Here is a 25,482-nt window from a genome sequence, read left to right as displayed (position 1 = left end):
AAGTTGATCAAGCTTTCAACAAAAAATTAATAACTTTAAAAAAGTCAAAACGACATATAATTTATACTACCTCTATCCCTAAATATATGACGTTGGTGAGTTCATCATATTACTACAGCATAACACCTTAAAGGTGCTGGTTGCAAACCTGGCATACGTGTTGGTTTCATAGCCGAGACCAATTATCCGGCACCAATGACACTAGGTCATTAGTACTGGTTCCTTTGTGCTCTCCCCGATTCAAAAAAGAAAAAAAAATGAAAAGAGAAGCTAGCTCCAAGCATCGGCTCGGCTCGATGAGTCGATTCTTTCAAGCTGCCCCTAATCCCATCCATTACATATCAACTACAAAAAACCTCATCCCATCCTTCACATATCACAGATCAACAATAACAATTATCACAGATTACATATCAACAACAACACAAGATCAAGAACTACACAAGCAAGATGAACTTACTCTCCCCGGTCCCGCCATCGTTGGCAATATGTGTCGCCATCGGAGGAGCGGTGTGGAGGTAGCTGTTGCCGGCTGCCAAGGTCTCTCTCCTCGCCAAGGTCGCCGGTGATTGCCCTCTGCATGCCAATGCCATCGCCGCCAGACCTGGTGGCACAATGGGCGGCGGCGCCGGATGCAGCGATTGGCAGTGGCAATGGATGTGGTGCTAGAGGCGACAGAGCAGTGGCGCGGAGGGAAGAGAGGACGTTGCGGAGGGAGGAGAGGACAAGTGCGAGAGAGAGAGAGAGAGAGCACAAGCATGATGACTTTGGTGGGGGTTAAGTGGTGGCTCGGTTCGGCTCAATTTTTTTCAGGTGCCGGTTTTCGAAGAACTGGTATTTATAATATATTATAGGTATTTGAAAAAATCCGGGTGCCAATTTTTATTTAGAATTGACACCTATAATTATCAAAAGTGCCGGTTACATATTTTTTCCTCATGTGAAGGTGAGAAATGGTCAATAGGTGTCGGTTTTAAATAAATCGGCATCTATGACCAGGTACCTATCAGGGTTTTTTAAGTAGTGTATAAAAATGGAACACAGAGGGAGTAGCAATCATCTATAAATAACCATCACACGCCAACACAAGCTGAAGCACTGTCTACTCCACTAGCTAGCACCATTACTAGCTTAGCTAGATCACTTCACCACTTGAGCAATGGCTTCCAACAAGATCGCTCCCCTTCTTGCCCTGACCCTCCTGATCCTGTTCTTCGGGTGTGCAGTAACTAACTGCACCGGCAAGCCAGTTGCCCCGACGCCGCCGTCGCACGACGATCACGGCCGCTGCCCGATCGACGCCCTGAAGCTGAGGGTGTGCGCCAACCTGCTCAACGGGCTGATCGGTGTGAAGATTGGGCGCGGCCCGGACGATTGCTGCCCGCTGCTGGCCGGTATCGCCGACCTCGACGCCGCCGTCTGCCTCTGCACCGCTCTGAAGGCTAACGTGCTCGGCCTCATCAACCTCAACCTGCCCGTCGACCTCAGCATCATCCTCAACAAGTGCGGCAAGAACTACCCGTCCGGTTTCACCTGCTAATTATTCGAGCTGCAACAATATTCACTAGAGTTTATGTGTCTCAATAAGACGAGTTTAGTTTCGTGCAATGTCTGTCTGTTGACGCTGTTGAGTTGAATAAGCGTCTCGCGTCTGTTTGCAGGCAGTTCTCGATCGATGTATGTCCAGTTCTACCGTCCTTGACCACCTGGTTATTCTAACTTGTAATACCCATCTTATATATATTAGATCGTTATTATCAGTAAATCTCACAAAATTACATATATTTAATTAAAGGATCGCAAAACTACTACAGACTTAATTAGCTTGAAATTTCTCACAAAACTACAGATTTAGAATGAAGTGTCACATAAATAAAGATTAAATAGAAAATTTATCACAAAACTATAATTTTTGTACCAATTTATCACAAAACTAGAATGTTCATAGCTTTAACGCGTGAAGATAGTGGTACGAATTTAAAATTTAGAATATATAGTTTGTGATCACTTCAATATTAAGTATGTAATTTCATAATATTTAGTCTTGAATATGTATTTTTTTTAAAAAAAAACAAAATTAATCACTAAACCTGTAGTTTATCATACCACGTCTTAAATATCTAGTTTTACGATAATTTGATTAAAATATATGTAGTTCTGTGAAATTTAGTCTATTCATATTATTATGGCTCACACGTTGATATGATTTCTTTGTTTTCCATTCCCGCATAGGAAAGCACGACTTATATGTATGGCTGTATCTATATCATGGTGAGATAGAACTTATCGATAATTACCGGCAAAAATATTATTTGTACACAAGTTTAAGATACATTTATCACACGTGCTAACAAATAAATGTCACAATAATAGTAATAAAATAAAAATAATTTTACTTGTAAGTGTAAGCTTGTATAAAAATTCCTCTTAGATTCATTATGTTGATAGGCTATTTTAATATGATTTTCCATATAATATTGGATTTGCAGTATATTATGGTAGATACGAATCCAAGTACAATAGGTATACCTAATCCGTTATACTGACACATTACTCCCTCCGGTTCTATTTTAATTGACGTTTTGGACAATGACACGGTCTACAGTATATATCTCTTTGACCTTATTTTTCTACTATAATATATATAATAAATAAATGCATATTTACTTTTATTATAGTGCTTTAAAAGACAAATCTATATATGTTGTTTTAGTTTCTTTAAACTAAATATTTTTAAAGTTATTGATGGTCAAAGTTATAAAACTTTGATCTTAACCTTGTCCAAAACGTCAATTAATATAGAACCGGAGGGAGTATTAGATATGGCTGGCCTAAAAAGAGAAAAATCTAGCAAAATTGTACTCTTAAGACTATCATATTATTTTTTCCCTGTTGATTTCTGCTGAAACACAATGAAATTGAATTTGAAAACTAATATATAGGTGGCATAAAATGCATATATTTACGATATCTTTTTATATCTATTAGTTAGTATATGTTACTAGTACTTTTATTTCGTCAAAAAAAATGACAACTTCTATATATATGAATCCAGATATATACAAAAGTTGTTTTTTTTTAATGGAGCCCAAGGAGTACGAAATATGGATGCATAAATTGAAATACATTCATATGCATCTGGCAGCCCTAATTTCCACGAACCTAGGCCCATCACGAAAATGAGCCTAGGCGCATTAAGTGGACAACCCATTCGGCATCGTTGCCCTGGGTAGGTGAAGTGTCAAGTAGCTAGAGTACGGCATGTGTAATCATTTTATGGTGAATGGCCGCCGTACGTCGATCGATTGGCGAGAGGAGGCGGCGCCGGTGCCTACCTCCCGCGCCTCCGCCGCCTTCCAGCACACGATTTATCCTTTGTCAATACATGCACGGGACGGGATGAATACGTACTTGATTTGAAATTAATAGAATAGAGATAACTTAACGATTCGGTGTAGTGAATTAAGATAATTAATTGTAGCCAATACAACAGTATAGTAACCCCTTCAGCCTTTGTATATACAACATTTGGGGCTGCTGTGAGGTGGAGATAGAGCAGAATAGAGGGTGGTGCCACTTGCTTAATTTACTCTACTTTAGATCGAGTTTAAGATGATGCGGGTGTCTAAATTTGTATTGAGGGGTGCATACATGATGAAAATAGATAAGGGTATAGCTAAAAAAATTTCTTGACCGGGTTCCTGGGCACCCCCCAAATTAATATACACTCACTACTGGAGAAATGATCTTTGCTGGGTCAGCTGATTTCCACAATATTCCCGGTTCTAAAAAGAACCGGGACTAAATATTGTTTTTAGTCCCGGATAAATTTTTTTTTGATTTTTAGTCCCGGTTCATCCCCTGTCAGAGGCTTGTATCAGGGGGCTGAGGATCTTTAGTCCTGGTTGATACTACCAACCGGGACTAAAGATTACCACTTTAATCCCGGCTGGTAGTACCAACCGAGAGTAAAGATCATTTAGATCTTTATTTCTAGTTGGTAATACCAACCAGGACTAAAAATCTATCTTTAGTCCCGGTTGGAGTTACCAACCGGGAGTAAATATTTCTCTCCCATCTCTGATCGATTAAGTCCCAGACGGGCTTTCTTCCTCACCGAGATATTTAGATAAGATTGGATCGATCTCACCCCCTCTGCTCATAACCCCTCAGATCCCCTTCCTCCTCCTCCCCCTCCTCCCATTCCTCCTCCCTTCTCCTCCCCCTCCTCCCCTCCCATCCGGCGGTCGGCAGCGGCGGGCAGGTGGGGCCGCGGTCAGGTGTGGTGAGTGGCGGCAAGCGGGGTCGTGCCTGGCGGCGGCGACGGGGCCGCAGGCGGCAGCCGTGGCAGCCGACAGTGTCCATTCTTTTTTTTTTTTTGATAATTTGTGATTCCCTGAGATGTATAATTTCTTTTTTGTACAACTTGTGATTCATTGCATGGATCTTAGATGTATTTGATTTGTGTTTAATTTTTTTAGGATTTGTGATGTATTTGATTTGTGTGTATAAAGTAACTTTGGATTTGTGATGTGAATGATTTGGGATATTACTTTGATTTGGGGATTTGGGGTTTGCTTTGAGGATATGCATGGCACTTGATTTGGGAGAAAATAAAGGGATTAACTCTTTCAATTAGCAAAGAAACAATGAAAAAAGAAGAAATGGGGACCGACGGAGACTGCCCTATGCTCTCTTTAGTCCCAGTTGGTAACACAAACCGGGACTAAAGATTGAACTTTACACCCGGTTATTTCACCCCGGACTAAAGATGGGCATTTTTAGTCCCGGATTCGTAATCCCAGTTGTTGGAATTAATAGATGGGCCTTATCTCATTCGAAGATTAATTCTTTTAAAAATCACAAAAGCCCACCTCATGGGATGGCATGCATGGGAGTTTAGTATCACCTTGCTTATTCTAGGAGAGGAGGACATCCTTAAAAGGAAGGATGCCCTCCTAGCCACTTGAAGCATGTGAGGTGGAGAGAAGAGGAGGAATACACGCGTGCTCGCTCACCTCGCCTGGCGGAGCGGGCGGCACGACGTACGCGTCGAATGGTCCACAAAATTGGTTCCTCACCCTTGCGCAGATGCAGCCTCCTTTTGCAGTTTTGTTTTGCTGCGGGAAATTCGGAAAAATCCATTGCGTGAAAACAGCGTGGAGTTCGAATAAGTTACGCGTGACTTATCCGGTTCGGTTACGTGGAGTGGAGATCATGCGGGCGCCCTGATCAAGCGACCTTTCTCTATATAAACCGAGCCGCCGTCTCCATGCAACACATGTGAAATCAATCTAGGGTTTGCCTTCTACTCTGTACTGCGCCGTCGCTTGTAGACTACTCCATTCCGCTCGCCGGCATGCAACGGCGATCGGGATAGTAGGTCTCCGGAACCTCTGCCTTCCACGTCCTGCACCGGGAGAAGGCGGCAATAAGGTTTTTGGGAAGCGCTTCACACGACTGCTCCCTGTTCGTTCATGACGGCTCGTCTTTCTGTTTGCTCGCGTGATGCACGCCTTCGTCAACGCCCGCAACCGCGAGTAATTCCTGCTGTGCAACTGGTCTTCCGGTACCCTCGGTACGTGCTCACTATGTTGCGCATATTTGATCTGTTCATGCTATACTATCTAGTTTACATATGTAGATCTTATGATACGTTCATGCTAGTTTACATCTGCAATGTCATGATTTATTTATGGAATAAATTAAATCATTATGTGCTTATAATTTCAACACCGGTTAGAAAATCGGGACTATAGGGGTTCCCAACCAGGAGTAAAAACGGTTTTGTAGTGACTATCTCCACCCCTAGCTGTGAACATCGTCGAGACAGAATGAGCCGATATTTTGTTAGAACATCCTTAAAGTTCTTTTTTTTAAAGAAAAAACGACCTTAATTACTACCCGCTCGTTATCACATTAGTTTTCTGCCATGAAATCCGGTGCTATTGAGGAAAAAAAACGAAAAGACAACCCAATAAATACTATGATATTTATAGAACTTTATTGTCTATTTTTTTTTAAAACAATAGTAATGAGTTTGTAACACCAGGTTTTAGCTTAGTTGTCAAAAACTATTTTACGAAATAATACCCTAGTGTCAAAATTTTTCTGGTTCTGTGCGTGTATCTATGATCTTGTGCGACGGTCTCAAATAAATCATTCTTTGGAACCCTAATTATGATGCAAAATTCTCTATCCAATTTAGTTTAGATAATGGAATTCGCAAGGCAACATGGATTTTTATACTGATCCAGCACACCAAGATGGGTAATAGCCCAACTTTTGGTGACCGGAGCTAGCGTATTATATATATCAACCTCATGAGTATAATGAGGAGGAAAAAAAACCTAATCTAGTATGCTAGTATATCGGTGCAGAGCTTGGGCATAGTGGTTGGCGACTAGTTGTTATCGACTTCTTTGGGTGTTGACTCGATGAGATCGGAGGTGTTATATGTTGTCTTAGTTTCTCTCATGGGTTTTGACTTGTCCTACTCCTCACTTACGTGCCTGGTATTTATACCCTCAGTTGCCCGTTTGTCCAAGTAGAACTAGGGAAAAAAGTATGATCCGAGTAGTCCAAGCAGCGCAAGTAGGCCTATGTATTTGATTTCTTATCTAGGAATCCTTCCTTATCTATTCCAGACTTTATCTAGGTTTGTTTCTGTATTGGACTTGGTCTACAGTGGTCTTGCGAGGTAAATACTATATATAGGGTATCCAATATCCAGAACGCTGACAATATTCGAACAAAACATACTATGTACACCATGAATTTTATGTTTTGTCATTTGAAGAAACCCTTGCATGGGTGAAGAAATGGGAAGCGTCTTCATGGAATACATTTACATTTATGATCAGTGAAGTTGGTTGGGGACCAAATCACGGCCTTCCTCAAGTCTACTCCAACACCACCATGCCATTATTGAGCCATAGAAGGCAAGAGATACATGGTTTGGAGTCAGATTCGGGTCTCCTGACAACATCAACTTCAAACAGATTTAGCTGCTGATTAAGAAGAACACTTCGGTTTTCCTCCTAAGCTGTTTGGAATTTTCTAAACAAACCATGTCAAAGTCAGTTTTTAGGTATTGGACTTCGTAATTATATCATAGGCTAAACCCAAAAGGTGTGCCTTATAAATGTTTTATATTTTCCACTAAGAATGAAAATGGCCAAATGAATTACCTAGATTTGGTATAGAAGGAGGGAAAAAAGAGAAATCATAGACACTCACGACGCCAAAGGAAAAGGACATATATATACACACACACACACACACACACACTAAAAGAGGATATGGATTTTTTTCCCACGGAGGGAATGTTTACTCATTTTCTTACATGTCATTTAACTAATGAAAAGCATTGAAAAAAAAATACTCCCTCTGTCCCAAAGTATAAGAATCTAAGACCAGATGTCTGTCCAAATTTGTACTACTAGGAAATGTCCTATCCGATCCTACGTTCTTATATTTTGGGACGGAGGGAGTACAAGGTAAAAAAGATCGAGCTAAATAGCGGTGATTCTAACGATACTTTGTATACATAAAGGACCCTGCTAATGCTTATTCTGTGATGAATAATTGGCATATGAGATTATTGGTTTTGATATTTGGAGATTATTGGCAAAGTGGTTTTAGAGATGATTGGATTTGGAGGTGATGAACAAAGACTGCTGGTTGAGCAGGTCCGGTCAGACCGGGTAGTGGTTGCCGGTCAGACCGGCGTGTATCGTGCGGTCAGTTCGGCCAGCACGTGGTCTGACCGGCCAACTCTATGTCGGTTTCGGATTCGGGTTGATTTGTTGGATATCCATGGATAATTCATATTTATGACTTCTAGATGGATACTATGTGTATGTAGTATTGTTGTTTATTAACAATGAGTCAAGTTGGTGAGAACTTGTGCTCGGATATGGTTTCTTGGTTGATGCATGTGTAGGTGATCTTCATGCCTTGGGAGAGTGTTGCCGGTGATGGATTGGGAGTCAACTTATGAGAATGTGACGTCCGGACGATCAGGATATTGTGCGGGATGCTTAGGCTAAATATTAATGCACGTGGTTGGTGAAGATTCCATTTGTCATACGATGGAGATATTGTGTGAGTATAGGATACGGAGTCGAATTTGAAGAGAGTCCAAATTTGGTACAATTGGAGTTTGTAAAGTTTGTTTCTTTTACGGGAAGGTTTCCTAGGGGATTAGGACTTCTTGTACAAGTTTGAGTATAAATAGAGAGAGAGGGTGCGGCCTCCCGATATCGTTTTAGAGAGAGTTGAGTTGAGAGAAAAGTTTGGGTTTCGTGTTTAGTCAATATTTTCGTGAGGAGTGCTGTTATTGCACTTTGTAAATATAGAGAGAAGTAATAAAGTTTCAATCTACTTTGTGAGATCTTCGAGTTGTGTTTGCTCGGGTTCGACGGTCCAACCAGCGGGACACCGGTGGTTAGACCGATGGCATCGCATCGGTCAGACCGGTAGGTATACGGTGGTTAGACCGACAGCGGCGACAGGAGGTAGAGGCAACTGTAGAGCGGTTAGACCGGGTGATCAACACCGGTTAGACCGGCAGCATAGGCGCGGCGGATTAACTCCGGTCAGACCGATCTACATTGCATTCGAGGGTATCTTTAATTCCGCTAAAAGTTTTGGTTTTGGGTACTACAACTATTCACCCTCTTATGGTTGGCTTTGGCCCCGTTTGTTTCAGCTTAAGATTATTGTAATCTAGATTATTAAATCAGATTACTCTAAGCTGGATTATAATAAGCTGACATAGAATAAGCTGCGAGCTATTTGTTTCTCTGGATTATTGAAGGCATATAAGGGTAGTGGGTCTTTAGCCACCCAATAATCTGAAAAAAGCTCCTCCAGAGGAGATTATTAGATTATAGTAATATGGCTTATAGATTATAATAATCTATCATAATAATCTACTTGTTTGTTTCAGCTTACTCTTAATAATCCAGATTATAATAATCCTAAGCTGAATCAAACAGGGCCTTAGTTCTTGTTGTTCGATCCTACATCAATGACGAGTTCTCCACAAACGACTTATCAGTATCTATCGAAAGATCAGGACTATGTCTCATCATTAGGGCCCCTTTGAATCCCAGGGTTAAAAAAAAGTGGAGAAATAGGAAAAATACAGGATTCTGACATGAATTGAAGTGTAAAATAGAGGATTGCAAAACATAAAAAAAAACACAGGAATGATCGTTTGATTGGACCATAGGAAAAACACAGGAATCGGATGAGAGAGATAGACTCAAAAGAAATTTTGCAAGAGGTTAGACCTCTTGCAAAGTTTCCTCCAAAATATACATACATGTGTCATTCCATAGGAATTTTATAGGATTTGAAAAGTTTTAATCCTTTGAATCAATGAGCCAAATAGGAAATTTTCCTATAGGATTTGAATCCTATGAAATTCCTTACATAAATCCTTTCATTCAAAGGCATGCTCAGCGCATTATAACATGGAGATAAAATCATATTGCTCGCTTGCCATGTTTGTCTAATGCCGCGGTGGGGAGTTCCAGCTATCTGGCAGCTTGTTCTCATTTCTCCCTTTCAGACGTCAGATTTGCTCAGAGTAAACAGTTCAGATCGGTCATGACTTGCATGCATTATGTATAAATTTTCCAGCCAGCTGATCAACTCGTCGCACACGCTTGCATGCATGACTGAGGGAGTATAAAATTATATAAATCGTTCCAAAACGTCCTCGTAGTGTGTGAGTATACAACCAATGGAGATTAAACTCTGAGGATCCAGAAAACACTGAAAAAACAATACTAATTGGTTGAGAAATTGTGATATCGCGTAAAATGGACAACTTGTGAACCGGGCAAGATTTGTTGATTGGTGCTCTGCATGACCCAATTCAACGTTGGAATTAAGAAATTATCTTGTCAACTCTGAACAACTGGCCTATGCAGCTAGCCATGCTAATGCATGCAATTCCATCCAGGAAAACCAAGCAAACTATCGCACATGCATCATGCATGCAACTACCTATACCAAGCTAAGCAACTATACTGTCTCACCTATAACTAGCAGGCGCGCGTCCAAACAGCCCAAGCAAATTGTCCAAGGCAACTTGAGTGCAATCACTAACTACTAGCAGCTCACTCGATCTCAGATCAATGGCTTCCAAGGTGGTCGCTCCCTTCATTGCCCTTAGCCTCCTCCTCCTTGCTGTCATAGCTAACGGTTGCACACCCAACTGCCCCGGCGAGCAGGTTGTCCCGACGCCCACGCATCATGGCAAGAACGGTGGGCATGGCCGTTGCCCAATGGACGCTTTGAAGCTGAGAGTGTGCGCCAACGTGCTCAAGGGGCTGGTCGATGTGGAGATCGGGCACGGCCCCGACGACTGCTGCTCGCTGCTATCAGGGATCGCCGATATCGACGCTGCCGTCTGCCTCTGCACCGCCGTGAAGGCCAACGTACTTGGTATTAGGGTCAACCTACCAGTCGACCTCAGCCTCATCCTTAACAAGTGTGGCAAGACATGCCCGTCCAATTTCACCTGCTAAGCTACACAGTTATAATGTTCCAGAGTTTAATTTGGTGTGGTTGTTGGTTATTGTGGCCGTTTGTACTATTCCTCGTGAATAAGTCTCCTGTCTGTTTTGCAGATTGATATGCGGTTGTTTTATCATCCACATGAATCACTTTAATTTGATTGTTGTAAGTTGATTACTTTTTCAGAGATTGTAATATGTAAAACACGTTATATATTGTTACCCTGAGATATTTTAATGGCTTACATGTACGTTTTCTCTCACACATGCAAGCATAAAAATTGATCGATCTTCAAATTAAACTGCATTACGCACATTGATATGGACCATGCACCTGATCACAGTATCAGAAACTAGATTTGCCCTGACGATCGCTGCTTTTAGTGACATGGATACAGCTATCTAGCGAGGTGTGGTGTCTTATTTTCCTGATGGTCGTACCCATAAAAAAATATTCCAATATCTCTGACCGCCAAACCTATCAGTGATATGCAAATATCGCAGACTGTCCATTCCACGTCAGGACAATTATTTCCTTGACGTGTACGCACCAGGCAAATTTCCTTTTCTCCGACGAGCTAGTTATGATGGAAATTTCCTATCGTTGACACATTAGGAGCCATTTTTCTGACTGTATTTCATTTATTCCATACAGTTTTTAGCTGGCAGGGCTAATCCAGTTACTGGTACTGGGAGAAAAGACGATGTTGCAATTCTTGATTTGTAATATTGTACGAGGTGACCGATCGAATTTCATCAAACTGGCCCACATACGGGCCTAACAAAAAAGTCATTTTGATACAAGAATGTGCAGCCTATTGTTGAGATTCCCATTCCACCCTATCCAGAAGGAGTTACTCACGATAGCCCTCAAAAGAAGATGGTCCACATGGCTATATCGCAACCAGTAGACCTGTCAAAAGACAACGCGAACTCACTCAAAAGGGGTGGCCCGATCTCCACGATAGTAGGTTTAAAGCAAGTGTAAGAAAGGAACACTGGCGTAAACCAAGTGGTGAGGGTGAGAACAACTCAAAGCGTCCTGAACTACGATCCATCACACGAGCAATCACAGAACCATAATATTTAACTAATCCACACAACAAGCCCAAGCAAATGCATTAACTAGGAGGCCCAAGAGGATGTAAGACAATATGCAGTCTTTAGCATTCTCTTGTACATGAGTTTTTCAATTGAACAAATATTCTCTAATGAATAGAGTATAATGGTAGTTCTACTAAGAATAACGCTCCTAGTTGGGTGTGAAAACAAGCACACATGCAGTAGGTCAGGTCACCATTGGGCTCATATCATCACCTCTGACATGCTTAGCCCTAGTAAGAGATTAGTGGTTAGTCATAACTGAGTCACCTGTTATAGGTGAAGGTCTCTCGGACTTAGGAGTTACCTTTAACGGGCCCCAACCAAAACCTGTCATATGTGAGAGTCATTTCTAACGGCTATATATTTTAACCTGTTACTGGTACCTTTATCTATAATAGGTTATAGTAAGGACCCATCACTGGTGTGGAAAATGGGAAAAAAAATATCATCCACCTAGGATGCTATCACACTCATTCAGGATATCACAGATCACATTAGGCATTCACGAATCACAAAAATCATCACAATCCCTCTCGTCCCCATCGCATTTGTCCCAATTAAAAAACAAAACCTTGAATCTCAATCACCACAATCAAATAGAACCACAGGGATTGGAATCATCACTGCGGCAACAATGTGAACAACATGAACTACATGAAGCAGCAAGTGAACTACATGCAAAAGTACTTGGGTGAAAAAGGATTTGCAAGCAATGGATCTTAGTGCCATTGCCATGGTGGTGAGTCGCCTTCCACCATGCTTGTCATGCTTGTCCTTGAGGCGGTGACTGGAGCGGTTGCGGAGGAGATGAACAGACAGCGGCAGACGCTTGGACCAGAGGGGGGCAATGACTATGGCTCGATGGTGTGCACTTGTGGATGGAGGCGGCGATGACCTGAGCTGAAGGATGGAGGGGGAGGGCACGGTGGTGGGTGCTTGTGGATGGATGTGGGGGTGGAGGCAGAGGCAGAGGCGGTTGGCACTTGTGGATGGAGGCGACGGTCACCTGAGCTTGGGGGAAGAGGTCTAGGCCTTAGTGGCGGGCGATCATTGATGGAGGTGGAAATGACCGGAGCTCGAGGGCAGAAGCGAAGGCCATGGTGGTAGGTGCTCGTGTATGGAGGCGGAGGCAGCCCGAGCTTGGGAATGGAGGTGGAGTCCGCGGTGGTGGGTGCTCGTGGATTGAGGCGGCGATCAATAGAAGTTGGGGGCAGAGGTGGAGGCGACAGTGACGGGCGCTCGTGGATGGAAGCAATGAGGACCCGTGCTCGGGGAGGGGGGAGGTGGAGGTCGCGGTGGCGACAGGAGCTCGGGGTTGGAGGCTAAGGCCAGTGTATTGGATCCGATCTCGGTGGAAGGAAATGAGAGAGAGGAAGAGAGGGAGAGAGAGAGAGAGTGAAAGAGAGAAGAAAATGAGTGGGTGGGAGAGCGATATGGGTATTGTTCGGTGGTTTTCATCTGTGATGGGTAAAAAAGGGAACCGTTAGAGATGACTGTCCTCATCTTCGACGGATTATGTCTATAAACCCTTACAGGTGTGTTGTCACCTATGATGGCCTATATGTGGGCTTGTTAGAGGTGTTCTTTATCGGGTTCACAAATGGGCCCGTCACAATTAAGTTCTTAGCTGTGACGAGCTGTGCCCGTGGGGCCTCATCTAGAGTGGGCTTTAGTTTAGCCCGTTAGAGACGAGGTACTTCTGCCCATCATAGGTAGGCCTTAGTGAGGTTATCTTGACGGAGCATTTATAGAGTCTTTTCTGATTCTTATGCAACATCTGATACCTGTGCAGCTTCCAATAAAATATCAATTACTCTTAGCTCGAAAGTCGAAACGAGATGTCTTTTATTGAGTCTGAAAGTGGACAAAATAAGTTTACCGACATATAGGATATGCATATTGAAACGAGGTTTGGCTGGGTAGCTCATCTCTTGGAAGCCAGATAAGTTGCTGCGTAATCAGTACACTCTCGTCAGCATAATACATCGCAGTTTGGTTCAACTTCTATGTAATCCATGTAACTACAAAAAATAAATACTACTAGCTAATACTCCCTCCATTCCAAATTGTTTCACAGGTACACCAAGACCAAGAAAAGCTAATAACTCTCTCATACTATATTTACTTTAGCAACAAACTCTATACATGCACCATCCCCACTATTTCCTAGCCAATAGCAAATCAAGATATTACATGTGGGTTATAAATACTTGTGTGCATGGATGCATGCATCAATGTCCATTTACTCTAATGCACAAATAACGAATAGACTTAATGAATGAACATAAATATGTAGATCATTTAGTAATAACCTCAAAAAAAACTATAAGCAGATCAATTTAGAATAAAGGGAGTATATTACTATGTAATCATGTAATATATTAAGAAATTGTGATAAAATGGACAACTGGTGAATTGGAGATGATTGGTTAATTGGTGCTCTGCATGACTGCATGCCAAAATTCAACGTTGCAATTAAGAATTATCTTGCCAACTCGAAGCACCAACCGACCCATGCAGGCAGATGCATGCAAATCCATCCAGGAAAACCAAGCAACGTACTGTCATGTCACACATGCATGCATCATGCAAGCAACTACCTATAGCAAGCTAGCTCATCTATAAATAGCAGACGCACACCCAAACACCAGAAGCAAACCGTTCCTAAGCCACACAAGATAGAGCAGCCATAAGCCAGCACTTGAGTGATCACTGACTACTAGTAGCTCACTCGATCCCAGCTCAATGGCTTCCACGGTCGTCGCTCCCTTTCTTGCCCTTAGCCTCCTCCTCTTTGCTGTGGTAGCACACGGTTGCACACCCAACTGCCCCGGCGAGCAGGCTGTCCCTGCAACACCCGTTGCAGTGCCAGTGCAGTCGCACCATGGCCAGCACGATGAGCATGGCCGTTGCCCGATCAACGCCCTGAAGCTGAGAGTGTGCATCAACGTGCTAAACGGGCTGGTCGATATGAAGATAAAGATCAACAGATCAAATTAATAGGTCCACATGGGTGAGATAAAGATGAAATATAAGCAACTAAAATATGTTGACCCATGCATGAAAAAAATAGATTGATATGTAGATCTGTATATGATATGATCATGTCTTCAAACTGTGTCGTGCACACCAATGTCGACCTTGCACCCAAGTATAGACGGTCCTGCAATTATTGTTGTAATGTATATGACCGGTCGAATTTTATCACAGCGGTTCAGGCCTAACTACGTAGTCGTTTCGGCACAAGTATGTCCAGCCCGTTGGTGGCATTCCCATTCCCTCAAGCTAGCCCTCAGAAAAAGATGGTTCAGATGGATGCATTGCAGCTTTGCGAGCAGTAGTTCGGCCATAAGGTCATCCCTTACGCTACAACCAGACAAGCAGAAGTAGTGAAAACAGGATTAAAATTTAGAGGGTACGGTGCACGTGAAAAGAATAATAATATTAACACAATGCTGGTCACGAAAAAAAAATACTCCTACTCCTATTGGAAGGTAATGGTTGTAACAGAAAATATCCTACACCACCTATTCCTATTGGAGTTGTGCAAATTACCCATTAAACTTATTATTAAAAATCAATGAAATAGAAATAGATTGCCACATATAAAATCTATTTAATATGAATAATCTCTGCAGTAAAATTATAGGTAAGACATTTTATGGAAAATATATATTATTATTTGACGGAAAAACAAACTAATTTGACAAACATGGGAAATAAACGATCCCGGTCGAGGAGGGGTTTTGGGATCCTTGGTACGCTCGGACCTGCTCCGGAGCTAAGTCAACACAGAAAATGTTTACAGGCTTAGACCTCTCGGAGAATAACAATCCTATTCATGTTTGTATCACTATGTCGATCAAGCATTACAAAGTTCTCTACCTGGAGAAATTTAGTTTCTTCTGGATCTGGAGTCTAACCTATGTATCAAGCTTCGGTGAGGCTTATATACCTCCTGTTGCCCTCTTGATTTCTCCGCTGCAAGACATAATCTACTATTTACAATCATGAGTACTCTTTTTTTGCCCTTTGAGCCCCGCGTCGGTATAGCCGTTGAGGCAACTATATGTGGGATGTTACGCCAGGCTCACTTGCCAAGTCTTGTTATTCCTGCTGAGCTAGTGTGAAAATATGACTTTTAGAAAAGGACTGTGGCAACGGGACATCTCGAGGTAATTCGTAACAAATGCGATTGTCAGGCTTGGCAGTGCACCGCGTCGGACGAGGACATAAGGCCCATGGGACATGTCTCCTCCCTCAGGCCTATAAAAATGCCATAATAGCCTTTCTCGGGCTATCGAGGAGTTTCCACAGCCGACCACTTAGAATCTGACTTCGTGTCACTTCTCGGAAAAGACCACGTATCAAACTTCGGGAAGGGGTGTCACTCGATCCAGTTAGGCCATGTTTAGATGGACTAAAACTCTTTAGTCCCTAGCTATCACATCGGATGTTTGGATACTCATAATAAATATTAAATATAGACTATTAATAAAACCAATCTATAATCTTGGACTAATTCGCGAGACGAATCTATTGAGCCTAATTAATCCATGATTAGCCTATGTGATGCTACAGTAAACATTCTCTAATTATAGATTAATTAGGCTTAAAAAATTTATCTCGCAAATTAGCTTTCATTTATGTAATTAGTTTTGTAAGTAGTCTATATTTAATACTCTAAATTAGTGTTTAAATATAGAGACTAAAGTTAAGTCTCTGGATCCAAACATCACTCTAGCTATGCTATAGAACACAATACACATGGTTGTTCCAAAAAGACTAAGATTTGGGCCCATCTTACAACAGAGCCTTGAATCAGTTCCCGTGCAGCTAGGCCATCAGTTCCACACACCCACGAGTAGACCACGTCACCGTCCCCAAGCAACCCTGTGCCACCGCCTAGGTTTTCGAGTGTATCGGCTTCATTGTGGTTCCGTGAGTCGTGCAGCGAGAGAGTGCATGGACCTTCCCGTGGGATTACAGGTCATTAAATGGAGACTGTATAGAGCGATGCTATGCCTTCACAATGAAGCAAACTGGCTAAATAGAGACCTTTGGCTAGAATGTAGATATTCTTTATTTCAGGTGATATTATAATATATTTTTTATCCATAGCAAAGCACGAATACTCAACTAGCTAGTATCTCGTAAAATGTACTACTGGACATGATTGTTCGATTGGTGCTCTGCATGACTGCATAACTCATTTCATCGAATTAAGAATTTAACTTGTCATATATCCCACCAACTACTGGCCCATGCTTGCATGCAAATCCATCCAGGAAAACAAAGGAACTATTACACAAGCAACATGCGTGCAACTAAACTATAGCAAGCTATAGCTCACCTATAAATATCAGACGAAAACCCACAAGCAAACCATCCCAAACTGACACAAGCTAGAGCAGTCTAGAACACTGAGTGACTGATTACCACCGGCTCATTCGATTTCAGACAAAATTATGGCTTCCAAGGTCGTTGCTTCCTTCCTTGCCCTTAGCCTCCTCCTCTTTGCTGTCACCGCACACGGCTGCACACCCAACTGCTCCAGTGAGAAGGTCATCCCTACGCCACCCGAAGCAGTGCCGGCGCCATTGCACCCTGGTGGGCACAGTGATCACGGGCGTTGCCCGATCAACGCCCTGAAGCTGAGAGTGTGCGCCAACGTGCTAAAGGGCTGGTCGATGTGAAGATTGGGCATGGCCCCGATGACTGCTGCTCGTTGCTGTCAGGGATCGCCGATCTCGATGCTGCCATCTGCCTTTGCACCACCGTGAAGGCCAATGTGCTTGGCATTAGGGTCAACCTCCCAGTTGATCTCGGACTCATCCTCAACAAGTGTGGCAAGACCTATCCAACCGATTTCACCTGCTAAGCGGCACAGTTATAATATTCCAGAGTTTAATTTGGTGTGGTTGTTCGCTATTGTGGTTGTTGGCTATTGTTCCCCGTGAGTAAGTCTCTTGTCGGGTTTGCAGATTGATGTGCGGTTTTATCATCCTTGAATCACTTTAATTTGATTGTTGTAAGTCGTTTTCTCTTTCTAAAATCCATTATATATATTGTTATCTCGAGATAATTTTAATGGCTTACATGTTCGTTTTCTCTCAGCCCTGCACGCATAAAAAAGATCGATTTATAGATTCGTATTTGATATGATCATGTCTGTTTGCTAATCGATCTGCATTTGTATCAACCTTGAATCACATGATTGTTGTAATTAAGCTGGTTTTTTTGTGAGATTGTAATATGTAAAACCTGCTATATATATTGTTATCGAGAATATATTTTATTGGTTTACTACATGTCCACTTTCTCTCACCATGCATGCATAAAAATAGATCGATCTGCAAATCTTTATCTGATATGATTATATATCTATAAGCTACAAAGAGGGTCAATCCCGGTTAGGAAGGGCCCAATGGAGGGTCCCCAACCAGCTCTGGATTTTCAGCATGGATGACGGGGACTCACTAGTGCCGAAGTTTAGAACAAGAACTGGTATGTTCCCCCAAGTCCAAAAACAAGGGAGCTGCTCAAATCATCGGCTTGATGAATCGAGCCCATGCTTTGAGCGGTCCCCTCTGAGATCATGCTCCCCTAATCCCCATTATAGAAGACGAACAACAAGAACACAAAATATTCACAACCAGTATCCATCTTGGTGCCAGCACTGCTTTGTGGCCGCCACTGCGGATGTCAGACCCGTCCCTTGCCTCGCCGCTGCACATCCCGGCACGGACGCCATCCCTCGCCTTGCCATTGCTGCTGCCGATGGATCCCAACTACATGTCTCACCAGTAGCCACCTCGGAAATGTTGCGTCTCATACAATGGGCAAACACCATGGTCACTGGTGAGCACTGGAAGGGCAAAAAGAAGAGGCGTTGGAGTGAGGAAGAAGCATCCTAATGGCAAAATAGTCCACAGGATGGTGAAGACGCTCTGCTTAAGGGTGGAATTTTATCCAAGCCCGTTCCAGTGATGGCATTTTAGTGAAGCTGTTTTTTATGTTGGTACATATACAAATTTCTCCTGAAATACAACCCTCAATCAAAAACAACAAATGTGAAACTTAGCGTAGCTAGATTACCAATCCACGGCAAAGACTTTAGTCTAGGGATGATACCCTAATCTTCGTTATCTTCAACCTCGACTCAGAATGGACGACAAACAACAACAATTGGGAATTGAGTACATTCGTACTCAGCGAACTACTAGAATATGTGTAAAATGCAAGCTTGAAAGGAAGGTTGGGTTTGTTTGGCAATTCATTTATTTTAAACACTTTTGAAAGTTCTAAGTGTGGGTTATTATAAAACATACCATCTCGATTCACCCACGAGTTGCGATCCAACAACATAAGAAGGAAAGTCAAATTTTAGTTTTATGCAACATTTTCTTAAAAGGACCTTGTTTTCACTTAGAGGAGGGGTTGAATAGTCATTTCTAAAAGTTATCACAACTTTGAAGCGCAATAATAAGCAATCGGAATTTTAGATTCAAATCGAAGTTGCCGATATGAACCGGAAAGTCCGACAGCTGAGAGTAAAACAATAATTATTAAATTTTAGCTCAAACAAACAATATGTACATGAATCAAAAGGTAACAAACAAGATATATAAGAAAGATATAAAATCACCAAGTAGATTAATTAAGCATTCAAATAGATCTAAGCACAATATGAATAAGGCAATAACGGACAAACTAAGAGAGGAGACATGTGATTTATTTACCGAAGTTTGGATCTACCAATCCTACGTCTCTATTGAGGGGCTACAAAGGCTGGGTCTCTTTCAACCCATTACCTTACGTGGTTGCACAAATACACTACTCGATTTTACTCTTACTTTCTTCCAACGCAGAGGTGAAATCAATGCCTACACAACCTTGGATGCTCACTGGCAACGTCTAGCTATCTAAAAGACTTTGATATCAAAGAGTAATAAACGCACAGAAAGCTAGCTTACGAAGGGAATTTGAATTCAACATCCATAAGTTTTTTTTTCATATCAATTACTTGAGAATTGAGATTTTGGTTCAAAAAGATTGGTTTTTAATTGAGATCATGGCACTAGATCCTAGATACACTTAAAGAATCAAATTATTGAGCATATGATTTTCATTAAAATAGTTCTAACGGTTGAACGAAAATCGAGGCATTGCATTACTTCTGGATTTATTTATGATAGTGGACAAGATTGAACGCAAAGTACATATGAAGAACATTTTTCTAATTACTAGTTTTGAATTTTGGAATTAAATTTAATAAGTGCTAAATTGAGAGTCCAAGACGGCTACAGCATCATATTTATTAATTTTGAATTTGTAAACACAACATGCAAAGAGTTCATGGTGCATGTTTTACTTAATGCTTCTCAATACAACATATATGACCACGCTAATATAAGCCACGTAGCCAGGTCGGCCGGATACTTTTGGTTACGTCAAAACTCTCTTAGGATAATAAATTAGACAGTGTAGGTATAAATTACTGGTAGGTAACTTTGTTGAACAAATACTGGTGGGTAATTAATGGGCTAGACCGGGATGATTAAAGAGATTAATGGGCATGGTCAGCACATTATATCGTGGACATATAAATCATATTGTCTCAGCATATTGGGGCTGTTTATACACATTTGTCGTTAAATTTTCTGTCAATAATTTAACAGGTATAAATATAATATAATCATATAATATTATATATAGTGTATCTTGCATTTAAATATAATGCAAGTATATGTAACTTTAAAAAGTCCCATGGTAACATGCTGTTTTTACAAAGTGGAGGTCACCGGATCGAATCACCTCACCTATGCCCGTGCTGTATTTTTTTTTCTTCCTAGTTGCACAAATCTTGAAAAAAATTCAATGGTTTAAAATCATGAAAAAATTGTAGTTACATGATTTTATTATAATTATATAGTATGTTTGATAAATTTTAGGAGAAAATTTGTTGATAAATATATAACAAAATCGTTTCAGATTTGTTCAGACTTCAGACCAGTCATGACTTGCATGCCTTATTTAAATTTCCAGCCAGCTGATCAGCAAGTCGCACACGCTTGGATGCATTATATATACTCCTATTTATTATAACTGGAGGGAGTATACTCCCTAGGACGGAGAAATAATGCATCCAAGGACGGAGAAATATATACTCCCTGAAGTTATTAATTACTCCCTAGGACGGAGAAATAAACTTCCTTGGCCTGTTTGGTACAGCTCCAACTCCTAAATTTAACTTCAGAAGTTGGGTCTGGAGTGGAGTTGTGGAGCTGCCTAAACCCAGCTCTACAACTGTAGTTCATTTTGTGAGAGAGCTCCACTCAGCTCTACTTCCAGTTTTGGTGGAGCTGAAACTGTTTGGCTGAGCTCCAGCTCTAGGAGGGGTGGAGCTGGAGCTGGAGCTGGAGCTGTGCCAAACAGACCCGTAGTTTGCAAGTATAACTAACGGAGAATAACATCCGAGACCCAAGAAACTCTAAAAGAACAATATTATATTGATAGATCCAGAAATTATGATATCGTGAAAAATGTACAACCGGGCATGATTGTTTGATTATAATTGGTGGTCTGCATGACTGCGTAGCTCTATTCATCGAAATAATTACGGAGTAAGAATTTAACGTGTCATGTCTCTTGCCAACAACTACTGGCAATTATCATATCTCGGTATCTCACACATGCATCATGCGTGCAACTACATATACGAAGCGAGCTCATCTATAAATACCAGGCGACACCACCACAAGCAAATCATCCAAAAGCGACGCAAGCCAGAGCAGCCTAGAACACTGAGTCACTGAGTAGCAATAGCTCACTCGATCTCTCGTATATACCAATGGCTTCCACGGTTATCGCTCCCATCCTTGCCCTTAGCCTCCTCCTCTTCGCCGTCATTGTGCAGGGCTGCACACCAAACTGCTCCGGTGAGCACGTCGTCCCGACGCCACCCGTTGCAGTGCCGACGCCATTGCACCACGGCGGGCATGGTGAGCACGGGCGTTGCCCGATCAACGCTCTGAAGCTGAGAGTGTGCGCTAATGTGCTCAACAGGCTGGTCGATGTGAAGATCGGGCATGGCCCCGATGATTGCTGCTCGCTGCTGTCTGGGATCGCCGATCTTGATGCCGCCGTCTGCCTCTGCACTGCCGTGAAGGCCAACGTCCTTGGCATTAGGGTCAACCTTCCCGTCGATCTCAGCCTAATCCTCAACAAGTGTGGCAAGTCCTGCCCGTCTGACTTCACCTGCTGAGCTGCACATTTATAATGCTCATGAGTTTATTTTGGTGTGATTGTTGGGTGTCGAGGTTTGTTTGCATGATCCCTCGTGAATAAGTCTCCTTTTTGTTTCAGATTGATGTGCGGTTGTATCATCCTTAAATCACTTTAATTTGATTGTTGTAAGTTGATCTTTTTGTTGAGAGAATGCAAATCTTCAAAACCCATTGCATTATCTATATAGATATATTGTTATGCGGAAGATATTTTAATGGTTTACATTTTCGCTTTCTCTCATCCATGAGCCAAAAAAATAGATCAATCCATAGATCTGTATCTAAGATGATCAGGTCCTCAAACTGTGTCACGCACACCAATATGGACTTTGCATCAGAGTTTCAGGGCGTTGATCTGGCTTCAGGGCGCTGCCCGGTTATATAAAATTCGACCGGTTACTGAAGCTAGCCCGTAGAAGAAGATGGTTCCGGGAATAGGTGACTTGCCCGGTGTAGTTAGCTATGTTGTAGAGTGTAGAAGACATGGTTGTTCCTGAGTAGACTAAGGTTGCGTTCCGAGATGGAAATTGAGAACTCCACCAACCCGCACGCAAAATAAAGTGATCCATTAGTGTATGATTAATTAATAATTAACCAAAATAATCTTGAAAATAGATTAATATGGTATTTTTAAAGCAAGTTTCTTATAGAACATTTTTGCCAAAAAAAAGTATCATTTTTGCAAAATAATATGGTATTTGCGTGAAAACCAAGGAGTGGAGGTTAGAAACGTCTGATGCCAAACATAGACTAAGAGTAGGCCCCATCTTACAAGAAAGCCTCAAATTAGGTCTTATGCAGCCAGTCCATCAGTTCTGCGCACCCACGAGAAGACCACCAAGTCACCATCCCCGAGCAGCCCTATACCACCACCTAAGTTTTCTGGTGTCTCGGCTTCATCATGATTACGTAAGTACATACAATGAAAGGGTACACACGCGAGATTACAAGTCAACCTTTTCAGGAGAGGGATGCACTGACGCAGTGAATGTGTAGGCAAATTTGTTGCAGGACATGTAAAAAGCATATAATTAACTGAGGGACACCGTAAGAGCACACATCTGCCGTAGGGCACCGCAAAAAACTCATAATTAACTATTGGACTCTCATGACATTATTTTATTATTTTCAGCGAAAATAGAGAGAAACATAGATTAAAGGGAAGTTTGCACATGGCTCAACTCAATGCATTTGAAGCACGGATACGTCACAAACCTCACGTATCAGTATCAGATACGTACTCCGATAAAGACACATATTAGATACGCTCCGATACATATCCCTTTTTTTCATAATTTCAAAATAATACAAAAAAAATCGTCATCGGGACGTAGATTCCTAGCACCACCGCCAGACACAATGCCTCAGGTTCGTTGTCGTCGCGAACCGTCAGTGCCGTCAGACATGGCGACCCCATCTCTGACGGACACGGCACGCCAGTATCTGCACCTTCATAGGACACAGCATTGCCGCCACTGCCGCCAGACGAAATGGCTCTAGGCCCGCGGTCGTCGGGAACCATCGGCGCCATTGCCGAACATGGCGACTCCATTTCCAACGGATGCAGCACGCCGGTATCTCGACCTCCACGGGGCGCAACAACGCCGCCGCTGGACATTGCAACAACTCCATCTTCGCCATGCTGGCTGTCGGTTGATCTCCGTCACCGGAGCCTTGCCGGCAAAACCCTCGCGCCACCAGCTTTGCCTCGTCGAGGTGACTCCATTCCCGTAGTTTCCTCTTTCCTTTAGCCACCATATCAAGCTGCCACCGTCACCTCCCTTGCCAGCTAGAGCTGAGGTTTTCCCTTCGTTGTTCTGGCCTCCTCTCAAAGTCCCTCTACTTGCCACCACTTTCCTCGGATGCAAAGAAAAAATGAACACGTTCAATCGCTGATGTTGCCGTCTCCTGATCATCGGAGCACCAGCGCCCTCCTCTTGTTTCATGGAAGAAGAAAAAAGAATGAGTAGAGAAGGAGAGAGAATAGGAAAAAAATATTCCCTGACAGGTGGATCCTAGCATGGGAGTGAGGCTCGATTGGGTTCATGGGGTAAAACTGTACTTTCGTATCGTAGTTGTTTCTTTCTCCAATTCCTCTAGATATAATAAAATAGTCCCATGGGTGTCTAACAGTTAATTACCACCTTTTTACAGTATACATAGCATAAACGCGTTTTTGCGGTGTCCCCAGCTAATTACACTTTTTTGGATGTCTTGTAACAAATTTTGCAGACTGTATATATAGAGGGATGTTATGCCTTCGCAACGATACAAACTGATTAAGTAGAATACCTTGACTAGGATGCTGATATTATTTTTTAGGTGATATTATAATGTAATTCCTATTCATAGAAAAGCATGGGTACTCAGCTAGCTTGCTAGTATCGTGTAAATTGTACAACTGGACATGATTGTTTGATTGGTGCTGTGCATGACTGCATAGCTCTATTCATCGAAATTAAGAATTCAACTTGCATATCTCTCGCCAACTACTGGCCCATGCTTGCATGCAAATCCATCCATGAAAACCAAGCAATTATCACACATGCATCATGCACGCAACTATCTATACCAAGCAAGCGTACTATAGTTCAGCTATAAATAGCAGATGACACCCCAAGCAAAAACCAACCCAAAGCGACACAAGCTAGATAGCAGCTAAGAACACTTATTCACTGAGTACCACTAGCTCATTCGATCCCAGACACCAATGGCTTCCAAGGTCATCGCTCCCTTCCTTGCCCTTAGCCTCCTCCTCTTCGCCGTCATTGTGCAGGGTTGCACACCCAACTGCTCCGGCGAGCAGGTCGTCCCGACTCCACCCATTGCAGTCCCGACGCCATCACACCATGGTGGGCACGGTGAGCACGGCCGTTGCCCGATCAACACCTTGAAGCTGAGAGTGTGCGCCAACGTGCTAAACGGGCTGGTCGATGCGAAGATCGGACATGGCACCGACGATTGCTGCTCGCTGCTATCTGGGATCGCCGATCTCGACGCTGCCGTCTGCCTCTGCACCGCCGTTAAAGCGAATGTGCTTGGCATTAGGGTGAACCTCCCCGTCGATCTCAGCATCATGCTCAACAAGTGCGGCAAGACCTGCCCGTCCGATTTCACTTGCTGAGCTGAGCTGCATGATTATAATGTTCTTGAGTTTAATTTCGTGTGATTTTTGGTTGTCGATTGAGCCTTTTTTTCATGATTCCGCGTGAATAAGTCTTGTTTCTTTTGGCAAATTGATGTGCGGATCTATCATCCATTAAATTACTTTAATTCAATTGTTGTAAGTTGATTTTTTTTTCAGATTGTAATATGTAAAACCCATTATATATATTGTTATCTGGAGATAATTGTGGCTTATATGTTTGCTATGTCACCCACGAAAGCATGAAAATAGATCTGTATTTGATATGATGATGTCCTCAAATTCTGTCACGTATACCAATATGGACCTTGCATCTAAGCAATGACGACGCTGAAATTCTTGAAATGTAATATGACCGATTGAATTTAGTCAAAATGGCCCACAGTACATGGGCCAAACTATGTACTCTCGT

At 42.3% G+C, this 25,482-nt stretch overlaps 4 protein-coding genes and 1 pseudogene across 4 annotated transcripts; all 5 read left to right on the top strand.

The window, feature by feature from the left end:
- The first annotated feature begins 1,116 nt into the window (after positions 1 to 1,116).
- LOC127785719 (cortical cell-delineating protein-like) lies at positions 1,117 to 1,721 on the top strand. The gene has a single exon (XM_052313119.1). It carries the CDS (start codon positions 1,160 to 1,162, stop codon positions 1,538 to 1,540), a length of 381 nt encoding a protein of 126 aa, XP_052169079.1. The 5' UTR covers positions 1,117 to 1,159; the 3' UTR covers positions 1,541 to 1,721.
- Positions 1,722 to 10,151: 8,430 nt separating this feature from the next.
- On the top strand, positions 10,152 to 10,544 carry LOC127753126 (cortical cell-delineating protein-like). The gene has a single exon (XM_052278599.1). The coding sequence runs from the start codon at positions 10,152 to 10,154 to the stop codon at positions 10,542 to 10,544; it is 393 nt and encodes a 130-aa protein (XP_052134559.1).
- A 6,560-nt stretch (positions 10,545 to 17,104) lies between these two features.
- On the top strand, positions 17,105 to 17,517 carry LOC127753147 (cortical cell-delineating protein-like; annotated as a pseudogene).
- Positions 17,518 to 21,489: 3,972 nt separating this feature from the next.
- Positions 21,490 to 21,903, top strand: LOC127753062 (cortical cell-delineating protein-like). The gene has a single exon (XM_052278520.1). It carries the CDS (start codon positions 21,490 to 21,492, stop codon positions 21,901 to 21,903), a length of 414 nt encoding a protein of 137 aa, XP_052134480.1.
- A 2,681-nt stretch (positions 21,904 to 24,584) lies between these two features.
- LOC127753024 (cortical cell-delineating protein-like) lies at positions 24,585 to 25,221 on the top strand. Its single transcript, XM_052278476.1, has one exon. It carries the CDS (start codon positions 24,636 to 24,638, stop codon positions 25,047 to 25,049), a length of 414 nt encoding a protein of 137 aa, XP_052134436.1. The 5' UTR covers positions 24,585 to 24,635; the 3' UTR covers positions 25,050 to 25,221.
- Positions 25,222 to 25,482: the final 261 nt, after the last annotated feature.

Source organism: Oryza glaberrima, chromosome 10, assembly GCF_000147395.1.
Source record: "Oryza glaberrima chromosome 10, OglaRS2, whole genome shotgun sequence".
In the NCBI taxonomy this organism is placed as follows: Eukaryota; Viridiplantae; Streptophyta; class Magnoliopsida; order Poales; family Poaceae; genus Oryza; species Oryza glaberrima.
This window is presented reverse-complemented; position numbering and strand designations above follow the sequence as displayed.